The 19,763-nt window shown below is 58.3% G+C and overlaps 2 protein-coding genes across 26 annotated transcripts in view; one reads left to right on the top strand and one right to left on the bottom strand.

Moving 5' to 3' along the window:
* The window catches only part of SFI1 (SFI1 centrin binding protein), an 85,025-nt gene extending 81,603 nt beyond the window's left edge, over nucleotides 1-3,422 (top strand). For 6 of the 17 annotated variants that reach the window (XM_060310090.2, XM_060310089.2, XM_060310092.2 and 3 more), the window contains 4 exons: nucleotides 411-515; nucleotides 617-830; nucleotides 1,975-2,312; nucleotides 2,785-3,182. In XM_060310090.2, coding sequence (XP_060166073.1) covers nucleotides 411-515; nucleotides 617-830; nucleotides 1,975-2,312; nucleotides 2,785-3,145 — 1,018 coding nt within the window. In that variant the 3' untranslated portion in view covers nucleotides 3,146-3,182. Of the gene's footprint in view, nucleotides 1-410; nucleotides 516-616; nucleotides 831-1,974; nucleotides 2,313-2,784 lie in introns of all 17 variants that reach the window. The other 11 variants (XM_030860878.2, XM_030860869.2, XM_060310087.2 and 8 more) reach the window with 5 other exon arrangements.
* The window catches only part of PISD (phosphatidylserine decarboxylase), a 36,972-nt gene continuing 20,470 nt past the window's right edge, over nucleotides 3,262-19,763 (bottom strand). The window contains exons 1-8 of one of the 9 annotated variants that reach the window (XM_030860889.3): nucleotides 13,332-16,199; nucleotides 9,549-9,754; nucleotides 7,803-7,968; nucleotides 6,097-6,333; nucleotides 5,785-5,923; nucleotides 5,406-5,552; nucleotides 4,980-5,140; nucleotides 3,262-4,393 (exon numbers count right to left, since the gene is read on the bottom strand). In XM_030860889.3, the coding sequence (XP_030716749.1) occupies nucleotides 4,169-4,393; nucleotides 4,980-5,140; nucleotides 5,406-5,552; nucleotides 5,785-5,923; nucleotides 6,097-6,333; nucleotides 7,803-7,968; nucleotides 9,549-9,598 (1,125 nt within the window). In that variant the 5' untranslated portion in view covers nucleotides 9,599-9,754; nucleotides 13,332-16,199 and the 3' untranslated portion in view covers nucleotides 3,262-4,168. Of the gene's footprint in view, nucleotides 4,394-4,979; nucleotides 5,141-5,405; nucleotides 5,553-5,784; nucleotides 5,924-6,096; nucleotides 6,334-7,802; nucleotides 7,969-9,362; nucleotides 9,755-10,128; nucleotides 13,288-13,331; nucleotides 16,200-19,763 lie in introns of those variants that run through there. The other 8 variants (XM_060310099.2, XM_060310097.2, XM_060310096.2 and 5 more) reach the window with 8 other exon arrangements.

Genomic DNA, 19,763 nt, shown 5'->3' with positions numbered 1-19,763 from the left:
AGGAATGGGCCGTTGGGCAGCCCCCCTCCCCCGCAAGACCTGGTAGTCTCCCCACGTCTCCCGTGACAGCCAGGAAACAGGTACCCTCTTGGAAACCCCACTTTTTTGTGACCTGGCCCCACCCCATCCCCACATGCTGTGCTGCTGTAGCTGACAAGGGCCCCATCTCTGAGCCTGCTCCAGCCTGGTTGCCTGGGTCAAGTGAGACAGCATGGGTGGAGCACCCGTCGCCAGCAGGCTCACTGGAATTACTAGAAGTTCAGTAGGATGCCTGGGGCGGAGCCTTTCTTTCTCTCTTCAGTCTCCCTGTAAGATGGAAGGGGTCGGACTGGATTACCCCGCCCCACAGAGGTCTCAGGCTCCAAGCAGCCCCTGGGCAGCCTGGAGGAACAGCCTGTGTTTCTTCCCAGGAATGCTGCCCGCTGGGCAAGAAAGCAACCGCGACGCCCAAGCTTCCTGCTGGAGCCCATTGAGAGCCAGACGCCCCTGGGGTGTGGCACCCTCGGGGCGCAGGGGTAGGTGGTGTGATTCTGGGGACTTTAGGGCCAGTGGCCCCCCTTCTGTCCTCCTCGGGAGGGTACCGCGCCTGACCAGCTCCTGTCTTCCCTCTGCTCAGGCCTGAGGCACTGTGGGAGCATGGCCTAGGCGAGGTCCAGCCAATAGGCCTTGCGCTGACAACACCCTTCCTGGCAAAGGCCCAGACAGCACTGGACCCAAGCAGCCCCCTGCCAAGCGCCCCTGGCCTGAAGCCGCCGCCCACATTGAGTACAGGCCTGGAGCTGTTGCCCCCTTCTTCCTTCATGCTGCGTGGGGCGGAAGCACACACCTGGGTAAGTCCCCCTGGTTACCTGGGGTCCTGTTCTTTGGTCTGGTCTTCGTGCCAGTGCTCTCCTTTGTGCGCTTGGTGCTGTAGCCACAGCAGTACTCATTGCTTCAGGAAGATGCAGGGAGGCCTGTGCAGGGGCCAGCATCCTAGGGGCACAGCAGGGAACAGCCCCCGAGGCCCATCCCTGCTCGTGACACTTACATGGTGGTGGAGACAAAAGAAACCCCAGCATGCAGACGAATGAAGAGACTGTGGATCATGGAGGGTCATACAGGCCCTGGTGATAAGTCTGGACTTTAAGAACAGGAAGTTGTGGAGGATGGTTGGCGGCTGTGCTCGGGTCCAGCAAAGGGTGCTGGTGGCTGGGACTGGGGGGCGGTGGCTGTGGATGTCGTGGGAGGCAGACTATGTAGGGCTTGCTCTGATGAGTCTGATAAGAGGGAAAGAAGGAATTGCGGATGGCTCCTGGGTTTCCGGCCTGAAAAGCTCAGGGAGTGATGCATTCTTTACTGTGAGAGGGAAGACGGAGGGTGGGAACCCAGCAGCTGAAGCATCACAAGTGTGTCTTGAACCTGTCAGATTTGAGGTAACGCAACAGATTCAGCCTGGCCTTCAGGAACAAGGTCAGGGCTGGAGATCAAAGTTAACAATTCGCAGCACAGGTTGAAGGTAAAGAACTGATGGGGTCATGGGGAGGAGTGGGGCCGAGACTCTGGGGCCTGTGACGTAGGAGTCAAGGAGTTCGGGCAAGGAGGTGAGGAAGCAGGAGTGTGCATTGGGCTTGGGCCCCCCAAGGCGCTGGTGCCTGAAGAGCTGCGACCTAAGTAGGGGTGGGGAGAGGGTAGGGGATGGGAGAGTGTCCATTCCCACCAGAGGACATTGTCACCAGGAGGGAAGGGAGGAGGGTTGTAGCTGTGGTTGGACAAGAACAGTTGCCACTGAAATGCACGGTCATTGCAGGAGTGGGTGTGAAAGGTCAGTAAGGCTGGAAACAGCTGCTTGGGTGGTCGTGGGGCTCTCTATTGGTGTCAGGTGCTGAATGAAGGGGCAGGACCAGGTGAGCTGGCCGCAGCAGGTGCAGGTGTGGGGAGCCCCAGCTCCCCACCTTTCTCCCACTTCGCTGCTCAGTGTTCATCCTTCTTTTACAGGCATCAGCCCAGCCGACGATACCTGGGCTTAAGTCCCAGGCCCCTTCATCCCTGGCCAGTGTCCCCAACCCCCGTCTGCTCCTTCCTGGGGACTTCACAGGCACCAGGCCTGGGCCTGGCTCTGACACTGCAGGTGTGTACCTGGGGCCTGTCAGTGCCTCAAGTGCTCAGGTCACTCCTGGCACCTGGAATCCCTGGGTTCAGCCCGGGCCCAGACAGGAGGATGGTCAAGATCAAGCTTATTCTCCTATTGCCACTGGCCACATGGACCTGGAGGCCGAGCTTGAGGGCATCCAGCAGCAACTGCAGGACTACCAGACCACGAAGCAGAATCTCAGGTGAGACCCAGAAACCCACGTGGCACCCATCCATGGGGAACAGGGGGAGTTGTCTGCCCAGTGATGGCCCCTGCATGCAGGCGGCACCTCTCCCCTTCCGTCCTGCTCAGGAAGGCCCAGGTTGGCCTTACCTTCAGGAAAAGCTGAGCAAAACTTTACACCTGTGTCTTGTGGAAGCCGGTGGTCTACCGGGCGAGTGTGACTGACACGGGATGATGCAGTGAGCCGCCCTGCTTTGTCTGGGTCCACAGCCCACGTACCCCACGGCCAGGCCTGGGACCCTCAGTGTGAGCAGCAACCTTAATCAGAGGGAAGCGGGCAGGTCCCACACGGCCAGCTCTGCACAGGGAAGAGGACAGAGGGCGTTTCTGCGTGATGGTGGAACAGGAGCCCTTCTCCCTCCACCCACACCAGAAGTGTGCTGGGCCTCTGCCTGGGGCCAAGCCAGGCAGCAGGTGCGTTACTCCCTCAGGTCCTGCCAACGGCAAGCGAGCAGCCTGCGGCAGTGGCTGGAGCTGAGCCAGGAGGAGCCCAGGCCCGAGGACCAGGAAGCAGAGCAGCAGGTTCAGGAAGAACTGCAGGAGGTGAGACCTTGGGCAGCCCCCGGAAGGCTCCCAGGCGGGGCTTCCTCTCAGCCTGCCCCCTCAACCTCCCCAGGTGGAAGCGCAGATCCAGCAGCTGGCCTCCAAGTTGCAGGCCCAGCGCCAGCCCATCCGCACCTGTATCGCCCGCATCCATGCCCTGCGGCAGGCTCTGTGCTAGTCACCACCCCACGTCCAGGAACAGAATGCAAAACTGCAGCGAGTTTTTTTATTTCAAAATGTTGCAATTAAATGAATTACTGTTCAGAAGTCTCCCACTTTTCATACAAAAATACTGTGCTACTGATACAGTTGAAAAAGTTCAAATGGCTTCTCCTGCAGGAGAAATTCACAGCATCCCCAGGAAACATGAAATCTGGCCCTGTCCCCACAATCAGTGGCTCCCCAAGGACTGCGTACCTGTTGCCTGGGGACGGGTTTTCTAGGCACTGACATTCTCCCCTCCCCCACACATCAAATACACCACCAAGGTTCCTTTGCCTCCAACATAAGCCCCTGATCAATAGCAGCAACTTTTCTGTAGGTCTGGATTACAGGGAGGGGACCCAAGCTCTCCCCTGGCCCCAGCTGGGCCACCACCAGCTAGCTGCCTGCCCCTTTTGCTTTGGACACCACTGAGGGGGTTTGGTGATGGGTCCTGCCTACTGGAAAGAGGACCTGCCAGCTCCAGAAGGTCACTCAGCGGGGCCTGCAACGCCCTGAACCATTAGTGAGCACCCTCGGAAGTTGATGGCAGAGTCGGAGGTGATGCATTCAGCCATAAGTGCAAAGAGAGAAGACAGCTTTTCCCAACAAGCAGGTTGGGAGCAGTTGCATTAAAGGCCCTGGTCTGGGACCCACAGTCAGTGCCAGGAGGCACCTCGCCCCATGCAAGGGAGGCCAAAAAGCAGTGATAGGAGGAGCAGCAAGAAGGTACTTTAACTACCACTTATCTTAAAACGGAAATCAGAACAACTGAATGCTCAGCCAGGACATGTAGAATCTCCAGTTTATACAACACGTTAGAAAATCTCCAAGAGGGAATCAATCGTCCTGGCCTGCACTTTCTCTTCAGGTGGGTAGGGGGAAGATGTAGGTCTAGGACGTGAGAGGTGCTCTGACAACCTTGTCTGCACCCTGGAACAGAAGTCACCCAGGTCCTGCCTGGTCAGACCCGATGGTCCCCTCCCTAGATAGCCTCAGAGGTTCCCCTTGAAAAGACCCTCACATTTCTGTGGAAAAGACCCCTCAGCAGCTGTGGCCATGAAAGAGGCTCTAGAGAGAGCCCAGAGCCTCCCCGAATCGGATTTTCTGTCCCGCTTTCAGCTTGAAGTTGAAGTCCTTGGGGGCCTCGAAGATGAGCACAATGGTGGAGCCCAGGTTGAACTCGCCCAGGTGCTCGCCCTTGCGCATGGGGATGCCCTCCTTGTTCATGTGCGTCACGAAGCTGAAGTCATTGTAGGAGCCCTTGCTGTACCGTGGGCTGTTTGTGTGCAGGTCCTGTGGGAGGCGGAGGCAGAGCACGTGGACCTTGAACACACCTCTGCTGCCGTCCCGAACCTGTCCCCCACCCTGCTCAGAAAGGGAGGTCCGGACAGCAGCTCAGGCCATGGACTAGGCCTAACCTGATAGCCCCTGACCAGCTCTGAACTGGAGGGAAATGGAGGATTCAGACCCCCAACTGTTCACTAGTACGAACGGTGCCACAACACCAGCACCCGGGGGGCTGAGGGGCAAACTGACACCAAGAGGGGAAGCCCCGCGGGCATGGGTACTGGCACCCCTCACACACTTGGCCTCCATCAGCATGCCCCACCCAAGTTCCCCTTGGGTTTCTGCAGAAGCAAAGTGCCAGGAAGGGAAGTTAATTCCCTCCCTCACCAGCCACCTCGAGACAGGGGTGGGTGGGGGATAAGCAGAGCAGGAGCTCAGGGCCCAGCCCCTCCTCAGGGCAGCTGCTCTGCACAGCCAGGCCTGGTGGGGGATGTGCCCTCCTAGAACTTACAGTCCAGATGGATCTGGCTGCACAGGAGACGGTGCAAGTGGCCTAGCCCTTGGGCTTCGGCAGGGTCTGGGCTCTGCTTACCCGGTCAAAGTAGATGCGGATGGAGCCCACGTTGGTGGCCCCAACAGCCGTCAGTGAGAAGAAGCCGTGTTTCCAGTCCCCAGTCAGGACTACCCGCTCATTGTGGCAGAAAAGCTCTTTGATCCAGCGGGCCATGCCGGGGTTCACGGACATCAGGGAGCCTGTGGGGACAGACACTGCCACTCCCTGCCCATCGGGAGGACAAGCCTCCCAGAGCCCAGTGTGTCTACTCTGGGAGGGCCCAAGACCCACTGTACCCCCATGTCATTCCAAATGCAGAGCAGGCTGGCTCCCAGCCTGCCCCTGCCACCCATGCCCAGCAGTCACCTCACAGCTTTGGAGCCTGCGTCTCCTGATACCAAGAAGCTGAGGACCTCTCTGAGTCCCCCAGGGGCAGGTCCCACCCATGTGCTGGCCCAGGCCTACCTGGGAAGTGGCGCCGGTGGGAGACAGTCCAGTCAGTGGGGGAATGGAAGCAGTGGTAGTCCCCGGGGGCCAGGTAGATGACGCAGTGGTAGAGCTCGTTCCCTTCTCGGGTGACCAGCTGGCTCCTGAAGGAGCCACAGGAGGTGGCTGTGGGGCAGACACGAACCAGGCGCTCAGACAAGCACTTGATGCTACCCAACACGGAGCCTGCGTGCAGCCTGGACACTGGCTCCAGGGAGGCCTGAAGCTGCGGGCAGAGTAACTACTGGTCCACAGGCCTCCCTCCCGGACCCACTCCCATCCCCACCCTCTACCCTCTGACATCCAGCGCAGCCACGCCACAGCACAGCTGCCTGGCCGCCACCAGGCCAGGACCCACCTGGTGGGAAGGGCAGGTCCTCAGCGGGGATGCGAGGGCCCAGGAACGACTCCAGTGAGTAGGTGACCCCCTTCACCTGCTCCACCTCGCAGTTCTTCACCTGCCCGAAGTTGAGGATCTTCCCATCCGATGGACTGATCTGGAAGGGCCAGGAGAGGCTCGCTGTGGGGGAGGGCAGGGGGCAGAGGGCAGGGCCACCTCCTTCTTGGGGTTTGGCCTGGGAGGAGTGCCCACCAGGCCACCTCTTCCTAAAGGCACAGCCAAGAGCTGCCTGTACGGAGGCAGGAGTAGAAGGTGGGGTTGGGGCCTCACCACGCTGTGGAGGTCGCACACTGGCCGGGCCTGTGGCTTCAGCTTGCGCCGGAAGAACTCGCTGAGGTTGCGGTAGTGGTGCAGGTCCTCCACGGCGGCCTCCTTCATGTTAACCCCGAAAGTCCAGATGTACAGGCTGTAGACGGGCCTGCGCAACCAGTGCGGCAGCTCCACTTGGTTGAGGCGGCCCCAAGCCCGCGATAGCAAGCGCGTCGGCACCGACTTGTACAGGGCCACCTGCAGGCCGCGGGCAGGCGGGTGAGTCAGCCACACCGGGTGAGTCAGCCACACGGTGTGCTCACCCCCCAACCCCCCTCCTCCCCATCAGCCGGTACCCTCTCCCCTCCCCATGGGGGGCACCTCCCGAGGCCTGAGCAGCTTGTCCCCACGAGGGCTTTGTGACATGGTCGTCTCTCACCAGGAACCAGACTGAGCTTCCAAATCTCTCATCTCTCACACACAGTACTGGCCAGGCCTGTGACACAGTGACTTACAGCTCAGCTGTCAGCCATTTCCTGCAGACTTCCCACAGCAGCTACCCCACTCCCTCCCCAGTCCCCGGGGAGACTGGCCAACACAGCCTCACTTCTTGAGGTGGGGAGGGGCAAACAGATCTGACACAGTCACACAGGCCGTGGCGCGGGCACTACTGCCCGAGTCCCAGACCAGCACAGAAAGGAGAGGCCTCTGGTGTGTGGGCAAGTCCACAGCCCAAAGCGCATGTGCTCGTCGCCCCCCACCCTGAGGTTGGGGACTCATGCAGACGGGTTGACCACTGACACCTGCGCTCCGAGGACCTGGACACGCCCGCCGAGCCCACCTGTCCACACAGCTCTCCCCACCTGGTGCTCCTCCAGGAGGCAGAGGGGACTCGGCCTCTCAGTCGGACCCTCCAGCCAAACTCAGGGCCAGACGACCCAGAAGGGGCAGCCTCTTAAACCTCAAGTGCCTCTGCCATAGTGGGACGTGCTTCTAATTGGTGGCTGCTGCTTGCTGAACACAACCAAGACACCAAGTCCCCAAAGCATAAAAGCAATTCCACTCCAACTTTAAACACCTTTAAAGAGGCAATAAGTTAGCGGCTCCCAGCACTCCCAGCTGACGCCCATCCGCGGGGGCAGCCCAGGGCTGCCCTATGACCCCAGGCCTAATGCCCAGAGGTGCCCCTGAGCTTTCAAGCCCTGGCAACGCCCACCTGGGCTGTCCAAGGGCCTGGGAGCAGGGTTTCTTCCTTGGGGCCAGCTTGCCTGAGAGCCGGGCGCAGCCAGGCCGTTCCCTCACGCAGCCCTGCCTGGGGCTCCTGGGTCCTCAAAGGCATCCTCACTCAAAGGGGCCCACACAGGCTCCAGCCTCCCTGAACCACCCTCTGGCATCCAGAAATTAATTTGGATTCTTCTCAAAATCACCCCTAAGCTCTTTTCAGGCACCATTTTCTGAATGCCCAATGTAGGTTCTTTCCAGAAGCAGAGTCCCCACATGGCAGAAATGCAGGCAGAGACAGCAGGCAGTGGACGGTGGGCCGTTACAGTCACCTGTCTGCAGCCCACCCTCTCCACAGGCTCGCCTTCCAATGTGACCCTGCTGGAGCGCTCAGGCCCCACAGCACCACCTCTGATCTGACAAATGTCTTCTCCTCCTCGGTCTCCTGGGCCCCAACCTCAGGCCTGCCTGGGGGGAGGCCAGGCCAGCAGCCCCTGCACACTTACCCTGCTCACGGGTCTCCATCCCACCCGGCTGAGTGGCCTGAGGGCGCCAAGGGGCAGGAGGTAGTAGAGGACCGTCAGGGGCCAGGAGCGCAGTTTCAGGGCGGGTTTGGACATGCAGCTCAGCTGTCCCAGCCTTCGCCTCAGGGCCAGCTGGGGGAAGTACAACCTGCAGGGCACATGTCCGCACACAGCCACGGTCAGTGGAGGACTGGGGGCCCCACCTCACCCTCAGCAGGCTCGCCTCTCGATGGAGTCGGGCAGCACCGGCCAAACTCCTTCATCCCAACCCCACTCTGAGGTGGGGGCTTGGCTGCCTCTGGTCGGCAGACTCACTTCCCAGTCTCCCCACCTGCCTGTCAGCTGAGACACACAGGGTGAGGCGCCTCTCAGATGGAGTAGCTTCTGAACCTGGCAGGGACCCCGGAGAGGACCTTGGGGCTGAGTGCACCAGGAAGATGGTGCAGAACCTGCCTTGCGGCTCCCTACCGGCCTGGGGCCAGCTCTGCCCACACAGGCTCCAAGGAGAGCTAGTCTGATCCCCCTTAGCCCCTGGCAGCGCAGGATCTGGGAAAATCTCTTCATGGCTCCAAGCATCTTATTTCCTCATTTGAGGGGCCTGACAAGATCACAAAGGAACACACAAACATGCACAAGCACTAGTGCGCGTGTACACACACACACACACACACACACACGCACGCACGCTACTGCTCCATCCATCCCCGTGCTCTTTCTGCATCAGGTCAGGTTCTCCAAAACGATCCAGAGGTTGGTGGGGATAAGCTCCCCGCCAACCCTCAGGCCACCTTCCAGGTCTGCTGGGGCCACATACACCTGACCCAGGCCCCTCCTTCCAATAAAGGTAGGTGGGCCTTCCCCAGACCCCACCAGCTCAAATTCAGCGCATTAAGCCAGGCTCAGCCTCGAGGGAGCCAGACTCTGTGATGAGCCTTTCCACCAGAACCCTGGCCCTCCTGAGGCATGACACTGAGGCCCAAGTTACCTTGCCACATGCCTAGGACCTAGAAAGTGCTCCTGAGGCCCCAGTGTGGCCATCACAAGATCACACTGCTACCCACTCTGAGAATGTCCCGGGGCTTCGGTTTCCTCATCTACAGAAACACTGCGTTCAACTGGAGAATAAGGCTCCATCTGTGCCTGTGTGCTCTCAGAGAAGCTCTGTCCTCTGCCCCCAATTGCTCAACAAACCAAGGAACAAAGAGGCACCTCAGCTGATATGAAAAGCAGAAAAAAATGGAGAACTGAGCCGAAGGCCAGGCCCTGCAGCTCAATGGTGGCCCTGGGAGGCGCTGCTTCTCCACTGCTCACCAGACCCCCTGTGTCCACTGTCTCTCCCATCCCACCCCCTCCAGCTTTAAAAAGGTCTGGCAAGTGGGTAGGGGCCAAGCAAAGCCTGACACATCACTGCTCTCCCCTGGGCTCCCCCCATCCACCTCGCTCTCTGCAGAAGTACAGGGACCAATTTTGGAGGAGCTGCGCTGCAGCGGGGTGGGGGCGCAGCGCAGACACTGGCCCACCAGCCTGCTGGCCCCCCAGTACCTGAAATGGGCTCTCTGACTCAGGTCCCCCGGGCCGGGCCCCTCCAGCCGCGGGGGCTGGTACCCTGGCCCCCTGCTGCCGCCACCACCTCCACCACGGGGGCCGCTGGACGTGAACTCTGACCTTTCGGAGGTCAAGGCGGGGCGAGGCCAGGTTAGGACGCAGGCGTGGCCCGCAGCATCTCACCATTTTGCCGCGCGGAGCTCCGGTCCTCGCCGCGCCTCTGACTGACACATGGTGGGCGGCGCAGGGAGGCAGTGCCAGGCTCGCTCCCTTTGTCTCTCCTCCTTCCTCCCTTCCCCCCCGGAGCTCCTGCGCTGTCACCGCTCCTCGCCCCGGCGGCTGAGGCTGGGGGACCGCTCCCTGGCTAGGTCCAGTCCAACGGATCAGGGCTGTTGCAGAGACAGGCACCCATCACACACCTGCTCGGCCTGTGCACCGGCCCCGCCCTCGGCCCGTTCTGTCCCTGGCCTGGCTGCCTGCCTGCTTCCAGCAGGGAGGGGACCCGGCGCCTCTGAACCCAGGAGCACAAGCGGGAATCTGAGCCCCGCGCTCCAGGCGGGCGCCCAGCGTCGGCCTGTCTGCGGCCCCGGCGGCCCCTCCCTCGCTGGGACCTGACCCATTTTCCTTTCAGATGACAAAGTAGCATCTGAGGGATGAGGGCGCAGGAAGGCGGGAGAGGCACGGCAGTGAGACCCCAGCATCTGGCCTGCTCCGGCTCTCTCCTCGTCGTCGTCCCCAGCCCCCGCCTCAGGGTCCCCCATACCTGCCTCCTCTGAAGAGGGGCACCAGGGCGACCTCAGGGAAAACGGCCACCCCGCCTTCCCATCTCTCTCGGGAGGAACAGCACTTTGGTCCGCGGCCGCCCAGCTCCCTGAGAGGACGCCCAGCCTCTGCAGATCACAGGCAGGGGGAGAGCAAACATTCTGCAGCCTGGGAGTCACAGCCCCGCCCAGCGCAGCCCCCAACCCACGTGCCCCACATCGTCTTTAGATGAAGACATGCGGGGTCCCAGGGCTGCTCCGAAGGCAGAGAACTGACCCGGCCCAGGCCCCCACGCCAAGACCAAATAGGAGGCCCCAACTCGGACATAGCTCGACCCTCACAGGCTGAACTTCTGAGGTCCTGGGCAAACCCACCTCAGCCAAGGAGGTGAAAACCGCCAGCCTGACACCTGCCAGATCTCTAGGTGTGAGTGGCCATGGGGCTGGATGAGGCTGACTAAGGTTTGGACGTTAGCATGGATTTCCACCCCTGCCAAGGCCCACCCCACCTCAGACCAGGACCCCTCGGCAAGCTCATCTCCCCAGGCTACCCGCCTCGCTGAATGGCCGTTGAATGGCAGGAAGGTGCCCGCACAGGCCTCCTCCTGCCCAAGGCCCCATGGACACTCTGGCTTTTGCCTGGCCAGGCTCGAGCTGAGGTCCCGCTAAGTCCCTTCCTACAGCCCACCTGCCGAGCACAGCCCCACCCACCTGCGGAGCACAGCCCTGCCCCGCCCTCCCAGCCTCGGGGCCCCAAACTCTCCTCCCGGTGGCTCCCCAGGAAACAGGCCCAGTGGGGTGATGGGCAGTCAGGTTTGCGCCTGAAGCTAGGCTCCAGGACAAGGCTCTCTCCCCGACTCTAGAAACTCTAGAAAGCTTGGGCTGCTCGCACACCCGGGATTCACAGTGGGGGCTGGCGACGCCTTGTGGGCGGGGATGGGAGCCAGGCCTCCTCCTCCCAGTTTTCCACAGTGGGACCTTGACCGCTCTAGGATGTTGTCAGAAAGGCACATTCAGGAAGCCACAGACAAACCCAGCTTGGCCCAAGACCTCAGGACCTCAAAGCAGATCCCCCGTGTGTGCCTTTGCATTGCATTCTCCCCCAAGGCCTCCAGTCCAGGGGCCTGACCGGGCCACACAGCCCACCAGGGCAGTGGAGGGGACTCTGGGGGACCAGCCCAAGGAGCTGCTATCCTGGAGAGACTCCAGGAACTGCCCTGAGAAGCTGGGCAGGAGGTCTTCACGCCTCAGTCCTGTCTCTGTCACTACTCTACTTCCTCTTCTAAAATGAGACACTGAGACCAGGGTCAGGTTTCTTTTAAATCACCAGTGTTCCCCAAAAGGCCCCCAGCAAGCTGACATGAATTCAGCTGTCCACCAGGAAACAGGCCAACTCCCTCTGACTAGCTCAGAGCCGCAGGACGGAGGGAAGGGGGTCCCTAGAGGTCACCCCTTTTCACTTCCCAGGAGCAGAGCCACTTCCTCAACCAACAGTGCTCCCAGCATCCCCATCTCAGAGCCCCACTTGCCCTCTGCGCCTACAGTGGCCTTTGGAGGCCAAGCTAGAGCTTTCTCCCTTTCTGGTTCCCTGAGTGCAACTTGGGGAGTTCAGGCCTGAAGGAGGAGCCTGCAAGGAGAGCGCCCTGAAGCAGAGAAGTACAGACCCCTTCCCTCTCTCCTGAGAGTCTCAAGGACACTCTGTGGAGGTGAGTTTGGGGCTGTGACCAGTAGGACTTTAAAGTCATTACATGGCCATATGGAACATGAGAACACAGAGGCTTTGGTGGGGGGCAAGGACAATCTGGTTACTGTGATCCTGGACGCCCTCCCCCCACCCTCGCCCTGAGAGCTAGGAAAGGCCTTGCAAGTCACACGTGCTCTCTGAGTCTCAGTTTCCTCATCTGGAAATGCGAAGGGTCCTTCCTCCTGCTCACCCGCCCTGAGTCTCACATCAAAGCTGTGACCAAGGCCAAGAACAACTCTGCTTAGAAACCCCATGCCTCTCTTCCATCCAAGAGCTTAGTGCAGCCTCACCCCCCAGACCTGGCTCCCAGTGCCTCCCCTCCCTTTCCAAACCCACGCTCTGGGAGGACAGAAGTTTGCTACCGCTGGGAAGATGGAAGGAACAGGGCAGAGGAGGCAGTTCTGACAGAGGAGCCCAAACCACAGGGGCAGCGATGATGTGAGTAGGAAGGGATGGCTCAACAGGACCATGCTGGGGGGAGCTCACCTTTGTCAGGACATGCTGTTCTGGGGGTTCACACCCCAGAGGTGCTGCAACATCCCCACCCACCCCTCACCGCCCTAGATGAAGGCCTTCCAACCCTGCACGTGTCCAGCCCAAGAGCCCAAGGATGTGCTCCTGCTCCCTGAGTGGAAAGCTCACCGGGTGCCAGTTACCTGGCCTGAAGCCTCAGCAGAAACCCCCAGTGCCCCCCAAAACATGTGTCCCCAGCCTGACTTGCTGTGCACACTCCCGGCTCTGGAGGGCAGGGCTGCTGGGTAGCTGTGTCCAGGTGGGGCCACCAACCATTCCTCCCCTGAGTTCGAAGGCTAGAAGCTGACAAAATGTCAGAAGTAGGGAACCAGGAAAATGGATTCTCCCAGGTGAAACGGGTGAGCCATCTTGGGGAAGCCTTGGGCGAGAGAAGAGGAAGCAGAGAGAAGGATCCAGAGGCACCTCTTTCAAGGGCGGTAGAGATGGGGACAGGACTCGGCAAGACTCTTTCTTAAATCCCCTGAAGGAAAGCAACCTTCTCTGGGGCAATCCTTGGCACTAGCGGGGAACGGGGTCCTGGGAAGGGCAGAGTGTCACCCCCTCCTGCCCCTTGGCTGGTACATGGTGACAACTGCAGCACGTCCGGGTCCCACCGAGGAACACTGCTGCTTCCCTCCCCCTCTGGCGCCCGTCCCAGACCCTTCGGGCAGAACTGAGGAAATGGGCGCAGGAGGACATCGAGCCGCCCGCAACGCCCACATTTCCCTTTTCCGGGCCGGGAGGCAAGGAGATGCTACACGACGCGAAGGAAGTGAGCTCATCCTGCCCGGCCCCGTGACCCACCGTGTGGGGCCAGGGAAGCCACACTCGATCGGGGTTGGGGGGTGGGCTCCTCAGGCCCCAAGCGGTGAGGGGCGACCGGCCTCCCGGCTACGCGAGCAGGCCTTCCGCTTGCGCGGGACGGCTCGGCCGCGGCCGCTCACTCACCAGCAGGTGGTCCGCTCCGCTGGCTTCCGCGGCGCCGCGCACCGGCTGAACTCGCAGGGAGGTGCCGCTCCTCGCTCCTCGGAAGCCTGACTGCGTGCGGGGGCTCGGCTCCACCCAGTCAGGGGCAGCGGCAGGAGACCGGACACCAGGCTCGCTAGTCAGCCGCGCCCCGCCCCCCAGCCTGGGGTTCCTTTAAGGGAAGGGGCGGGGCCAGGGGAGCGGCGGGAACAGGCGACCGGCAGGCGGCCACAGAACTTCGCGGGTGCCTCCTGAGGGCGGGGCTGGGCTCCCTGGGCCGTGAGCGCCTCCCACACACCCCTCCGGGCCGCCAGGGCCTCCACGTGCTGCGGACCTCACCCGAGGGCCGGCTTCTCTAGACTGAACACAAAGCCACCTCCAGACACCTTTTCTAGCCCTCAAAGCCCTCGCTCCTTCATACACCCGACCCTGAAGACAAAGGCTGCTCCTCACCCCACCCCCTCTCCTCCAGGCAGACACACCCTGACACACAAAAGCCCCTGGTGCAGACCAGCAAACAAGACCCAGTGGGCAAGGTCCACCCCTGCCCAGCACGTAGGCTTCCTAGCGGGGATCAAGACCTGTGGGGTGATTCTCACCTTATCTTTCTACCCCACTAGATGGTACCCCACTGCAGGGTCAGCACCCTACCCCCATGCCCACTGAAAGCAGGCAACGTGGGATGGAATGAACCAGCTTAACACTTTTTAGGGGAGGGGGAGGGTCCAGCGGGGAACACCACCACTACTCAACCACAAAAAGCATGTGGAATTCAGGAGCCTGATTAGCTGAACAACCCCAGCTTCTTTTGACCACTGGGAATTTAGTTTCTAAAGCAACATTTAGACCCGGAAGAGAGCTGACAGGGCTTGTGAAGAGATGGGCAGCTCAGCCAAAGCAGCCTGGAAGAGGACACAGCAACATGCAGACACAGCCCCACACACCTGCCCCCTCATCTGGATCCAGCCCAACCAAGTGCTCCGTAACAAGCTGGAGGGATCCTTGGGACGCCAGTAGGAACTGGGAGGCAGGGAGGTGCACAGCCCACTCAGCCTCCTAGCCTGGGCTCACAGCATTCTCGGAGCCCCAGCGAGACTTTAGACCCCTGCTCACCTCAGAGCTCCAACCAACCACCACTCGAGATGGAATAAAAAGGAGTTAAAGCACAGGAAGATGCTGACACACAATCTTAGCAACACTAAATTCCAGAACCAGAAATCCAGGAAGACCGTCCTGACTTCCCCAAAGCCTGCAGTGCATCCAGCAGGACCGAAGTTAGACCTAAGGGGGAAAAACAAGTCTGGATCAAAAGCCCAGATTCTTATTCGCTGAGCGGCCTGTGGAGCGCTGATGCTCTCCACTGTAAAATGACCAACTAGGCCGCTCCACGTGGACCAGAACTCCTCTGTAATCATTCAAAGCCTCTCAGGCTGACTGGTGTCTAGGAAACTCATAAACCAGCCCACAGGTCTGCCCTGAGATTAGCCCGCCCGGCCTTCTAACCTGCCCTCCACCACGTACATCTCAGGAGGGAAATGCCTTCTGGACAATATTCCAGACAATACTCAACATAATTTCTGGGAGTAAGAAAAACCCCCTTGGGAAGTTTACTCTCCCAGCCCAAATGAGGTCCCTTCCGGCCACCCACACTTGGTCCTTAATTTCTAGTCCTCCCACCTTCTTTGGACTCCCCTGGGCGGGAGTGCCACCTAGTGTCACTGCGAGGCTCTGCAGGCCCCAGGCCACTTGGCCGCAGCACCCGTGGACAGGCCAACCTCCTCAGGCAACCCACTGCCACTCCCCCGCTCCTTGCAGAGTGAACTCCGTGCCCTGCTGTGCCAGAGGACAGAAGGGAGTGGCGGGGCAGGGGTGGCAGGTGCTCTCTGTTAATTCTCATTCCCTGGGGGCCGATGGAGGCCCCTCGAAGAAGAGAGGTGATGGTCGGTGTCCCAAGGCTGGCACGAGGAGCCAGGGGGCAGGTTATCAGCCTCACAGAAGCCTGGGCAGGAGCCCAGACAAGCACAGACTACCCTCAGGTGATTCCTTCATCTGAAGGCTTCTCACAGCCCTGCCAAATTCTCCCTTCGTGTTCTCGAATGTTTCCTAGCAATCCCACCAGCCCAGATGACTTCTCTGCCACCCAGGCAGCGAGGAGGGTGCAGCAGGGTAAGGAAGCCCAGCAGAAAGCTCCCTCCAGGCAGGAGCCCAGCCTTGTCTATTCCCTTTCCCCTTAGTGGTGCAGGCACAGAGCACCCCCTTGGGCTGGAGGAGGCAAGGGAGAGGAAAGGCTGGAGTGGCTGCCACAGCTCCTGGCACATACCACGAAGGAGGTCCCTGAGGCCTTGAGATGTCCTCCTGCCCTGGAATGAGGCCAGGATTCTCTGAGGTCAGAGCTGGGCAGGCAGCAGGGTCTACTTCCCACCAACTTGACTGTCTGCCCATTTTAACATCCAGAACTGTCTTCTCAACACCTATTAGGTAAGAGGTAAAATAGTACTTACTGAATCTCCACCCCCTGCCAGCATAGGACCAGGTATTTATTTACACCTATGTCATTCTCATTTAACAGCAGCCTGTTCACAGAGGGGAACAATAAAGCTATAAAAATTACAGGAAGTTTAAAAACATGCAAAACATGTTCTACACTGTCCAAGGTCATGGACTCGTGGAGCGAAGGAAATGCCAAGTGCAGATCGACAGGGTAGCGGTGAGCGACGTGGGAGACCTGACAGGCTGATCTGGCTTTATTCCTTTTCAGAACTGTAAAGTCACACCTCACATTTAAAAAATACTAAACTGAGGGCAGAAACAAGGAAGCAGTGCTAACGCACCCCATGGCCAGATGAGATGACAACAAACCAGATGTGCTCAGATGTGGACTGAAGTGTTTAGGGGTGAAGTTTCATAATGTCTGCTATGTACTTTCAGTGGCTCAGAGGAGAGTCTGTACATATGCACAGAGACAAAGCAGATACGAGGAAACATTAATAACTGGTCACTCAAGCAGTGTGTGTGGGTAACAATTCTCTCAACTTTTCTACTCTGTTCAAAAGTGTTCACAATAAAATACTGGAAGACTTTGCTTTAAGCCACAGAAAAACCTCTAAATTCTACTAGGGAGAAAAACTCAAGACCACACTCAGCACACAGCGCCTCTCTGGCCCTGAGGCAGCATCATGCCCACCACTCCTGCTTCATGAGGCGGGTGGGGCAGTTCCGAGCCGAACCCCTCCCTCCTGTCCAGGCAGCAGCCCTCCGATGACCACAGCCCACTCTGCAGCCTAGGGCCCCATCTCTGCAGAGTCAGCTCCTTGGTTTGCAGGAGGAGGGACACATGGACGGCTTCTTCCCCAAAGGGCCCCCCTTTCTACCAGGCCAGCTTCCCCACCGCCTAAACCTCTGTCCTCAAGACCCGTGAAGGCAAAAAGGACTCCTCAGAAGCACCAGACACCAAGGGAAATCTGCCACCAGATGCCACCCTTCATGGAACAGGAAACCCCGGCGGGAGGGGGGCGGCACACCTGGGCACTCCCCCCATACACACCTGCCATCCAGGTCACCTGGTGACCTGGGCTTACAGACGCTACACACCTTCCACCCCTCTTGGTAAGAAGCACTTATGAAGGTCTGTTCCCCCCTTTGACTTATAGGGACAAAAAGGACAGCATATCTGAAATCATAGCTGCCACACAAACGCAGACTGCGATGCTCGGGCACAGGCGGTGGCCTTCCAGCTCCGGTCAGTGTTGCTCCCTTGAAGCCAGTTCTCCAGAGAGGCCTGGTGGCGACCACCCTCCCCACTGAGGCCAAACGCCAGGCCCAGGTAGCCCAAATAAGGTAGCCGGGCTCTTTGACCCCAAACCCTGACCTTTTTCAGGAAGGACACCATGAGTTCCTGAAAAGAAACTCATGGAAGCGTCCCCTCCTTCATGCGCGGCACTCGGCCTGCTCGAGGCTCCAGTTCTAAGGGCAGGGCGTACTCCTGGTCTGACCAGAGCCAGAGGAATGTGGTGGATTCCTTGTTCCGTGCTATTCAGACTAAACGTTAAACTTACAAATACTCTGAGCCAGTATAGACAGAGAATAAACACATGAAAATGTTGAAGTGGACTCACATTTAAAGAAAAGCAAATTACAAACTGTATTAAGGTATGATTCTTGATGTTCCCTATTTCCTCCACTGCTCTCAGTAAAGGGCTACTCCACCCCTCGCATCCATTCAAGTCAAAACTCACGAGTCATTTTCAATTTCTCTCTCCCCTCGTATGCAATCCATCAGTGCATCCTGTCCACTCTCCCCTCAAAACATACCCAGAATCGAATGTGGAATCTAAAAAATACAGCAAACTAGTGAATATAACAAAAAAGAAGCAAACTCACAGATATAGAGAACTAGTGGTTACCAGTGGCAGGGGGGTGTGGGTGGGGAGGAATATTGGGATAGGAGAGTAAGAGCTACAAACTATTAGGTATAAAATAAGTTACAAGGACTTCCCTGGTGACGCAATGGTTATGAATCTGCCTGCCCAATGCAGGAGACATGGGTTCGAGCCCCGGTCCGGGAAGATCCCACATGCCACGGAGCAACTAAGCCTGTGTGCCACAACTACTGAACCTGCACTCTAGAGCCCGAGAGCCACAACTACTGAGCCCGCGTGCCACAACTACTGAGCCCGCGTGCCACAACTACTGAAGCCCACATGCCTAGAGACCACGCTCCGCCACAAGAGAAGCCACCGCAATGAGAAGGATGAGAAGCCCGCGCAATGCAATGAAGAGTAGTCCCCGCTAGCCACAACTAGAGAAAGCCCGCACACGGCAACGAAGACCGAACACAGCCAAAAATAAATAAGTTAATGAATTAAATAAGTTGCAAGAATATACTGTACAACATAGGGAATATAGCCAATAGTTTATAATAACCTTAAAAGGAGTTTAACCTTTAAAAATTATGAATCACTATATTGCACACCTGTAACTTATACTGTACATCAACTATACTTCAATAAAAAAAATACCAGAATCGAGTGCCTCCCCCCTACCCCAACTCCACTGCTCCCCACTCTGATCCAGGCCACCACCTTCTCTTGCTGGGATCCTGTCAGAGCCTCCCAACAGGTCCCCTAATCTGTCTCCATAGCAGCCAGGACAACTGGATCAGAACCCAGATCACTCAGCACTCAGAGGACAGGCTGAGCTGGCGCCACGGGTCCTCCTGCCCTCCTACCTTCCTGCCTTCTGTGCCTCCAGCCACAGGGGCTCTTTGTTCTCCCTTAACAGAGACAAGTGTTCTCTATCCATCTCAAGCCTCTACTTGGACCACTCTCCCGGCCCCTCAGATGCCCTCTCAGCCCACACGGCACTAAGCGGGGCCTTCCTTCCTTCCCTGACTGCCTTGGTCCCAGCCCAGCTCTGCCCCAGCCTGAGACACTGTGCCCTTTACCTATGTTCTCTCCACGGCCTTTCAACCACTAGACATGTCCATGTGTCCATCTGTTTCTCAGCTATCTCAGCCCCTAATAAGGGAAGCTCTCTGAGGATGGGAGCTCTAGCTCTACCAGTGGATCCCCAGCATCTCAACAGGGCCTGGCATATGGAAGGAGCTCAAAGATCTGTTGACTGAAGCAGCAAATGCAAGAAGAGAGGAATGGTGTTCATCTATGACAACTGTTTCAGTAACACCCAGTGTGGTTCATATACCCAACAATGCCTATTACAAACAGGTACAATAGTTTTAGACGGCAAACATGTAGCAAAAATCGTGCAGGTGCCCAGACCCCTTCAGACAGCAATTCTACACTGAGGCATTCAGCCTGAGGAAAAGGCCTACGTGCAAAGACGTGCTCTACAACGTTAGTCACGATGGTAAAAACCACCAGGGCACCAGAATCCACTATGGTAGCAGAGCCACTTAACGTATGTAGTTACATGAAGTCTTGCAAAATCATCATATGTAGCAATATGTATAAGGTAAAAAAGGCAAGATACAAAACAGGAGTAGCTGACCCCTGAACAACACAGGTTTGAATGCGTAGGTCCACTTATAAGCAGACTTTTTTCAATAAATACGTACTACAGTACTACGTAATTGGAGGATGTGAAGCCACGCATACCGAGAGCGGCCTGTAAAGTTATACGCATATTTTCAGTCGCTGGGGGGAGGGGAGTCAGTGCCGCTAACACCCGCATTGTTCAAGGGTCAACTGTATATCCATTTAAAAAAACAGACAGACATCAAGTGAAAAATAAAGCCCGTGATTATGCAACAAGTCGTCAGGTGAGAAGGGATGGGAATCATGACTGTCCTCCCAGTTCTCCAACATTCTGTCAGAGCGTTACATCACCTCTGTCATTTACAAGAGAATGAGACTGACTTCCAGAAGGGGGCCAAGACCATTCAATGGGAATGTGCTG

This window comes from Globicephala melas, chromosome 13, assembly GCF_963455315.2.
Source record: "Globicephala melas chromosome 13, mGloMel1.2, whole genome shotgun sequence".
Lineage (NCBI taxonomy): Eukaryota > Metazoa > Chordata > Mammalia > Artiodactyla > Delphinidae > Globicephala > Globicephala melas.
This window is presented reverse-complemented; position numbering and strand designations above follow the sequence as displayed.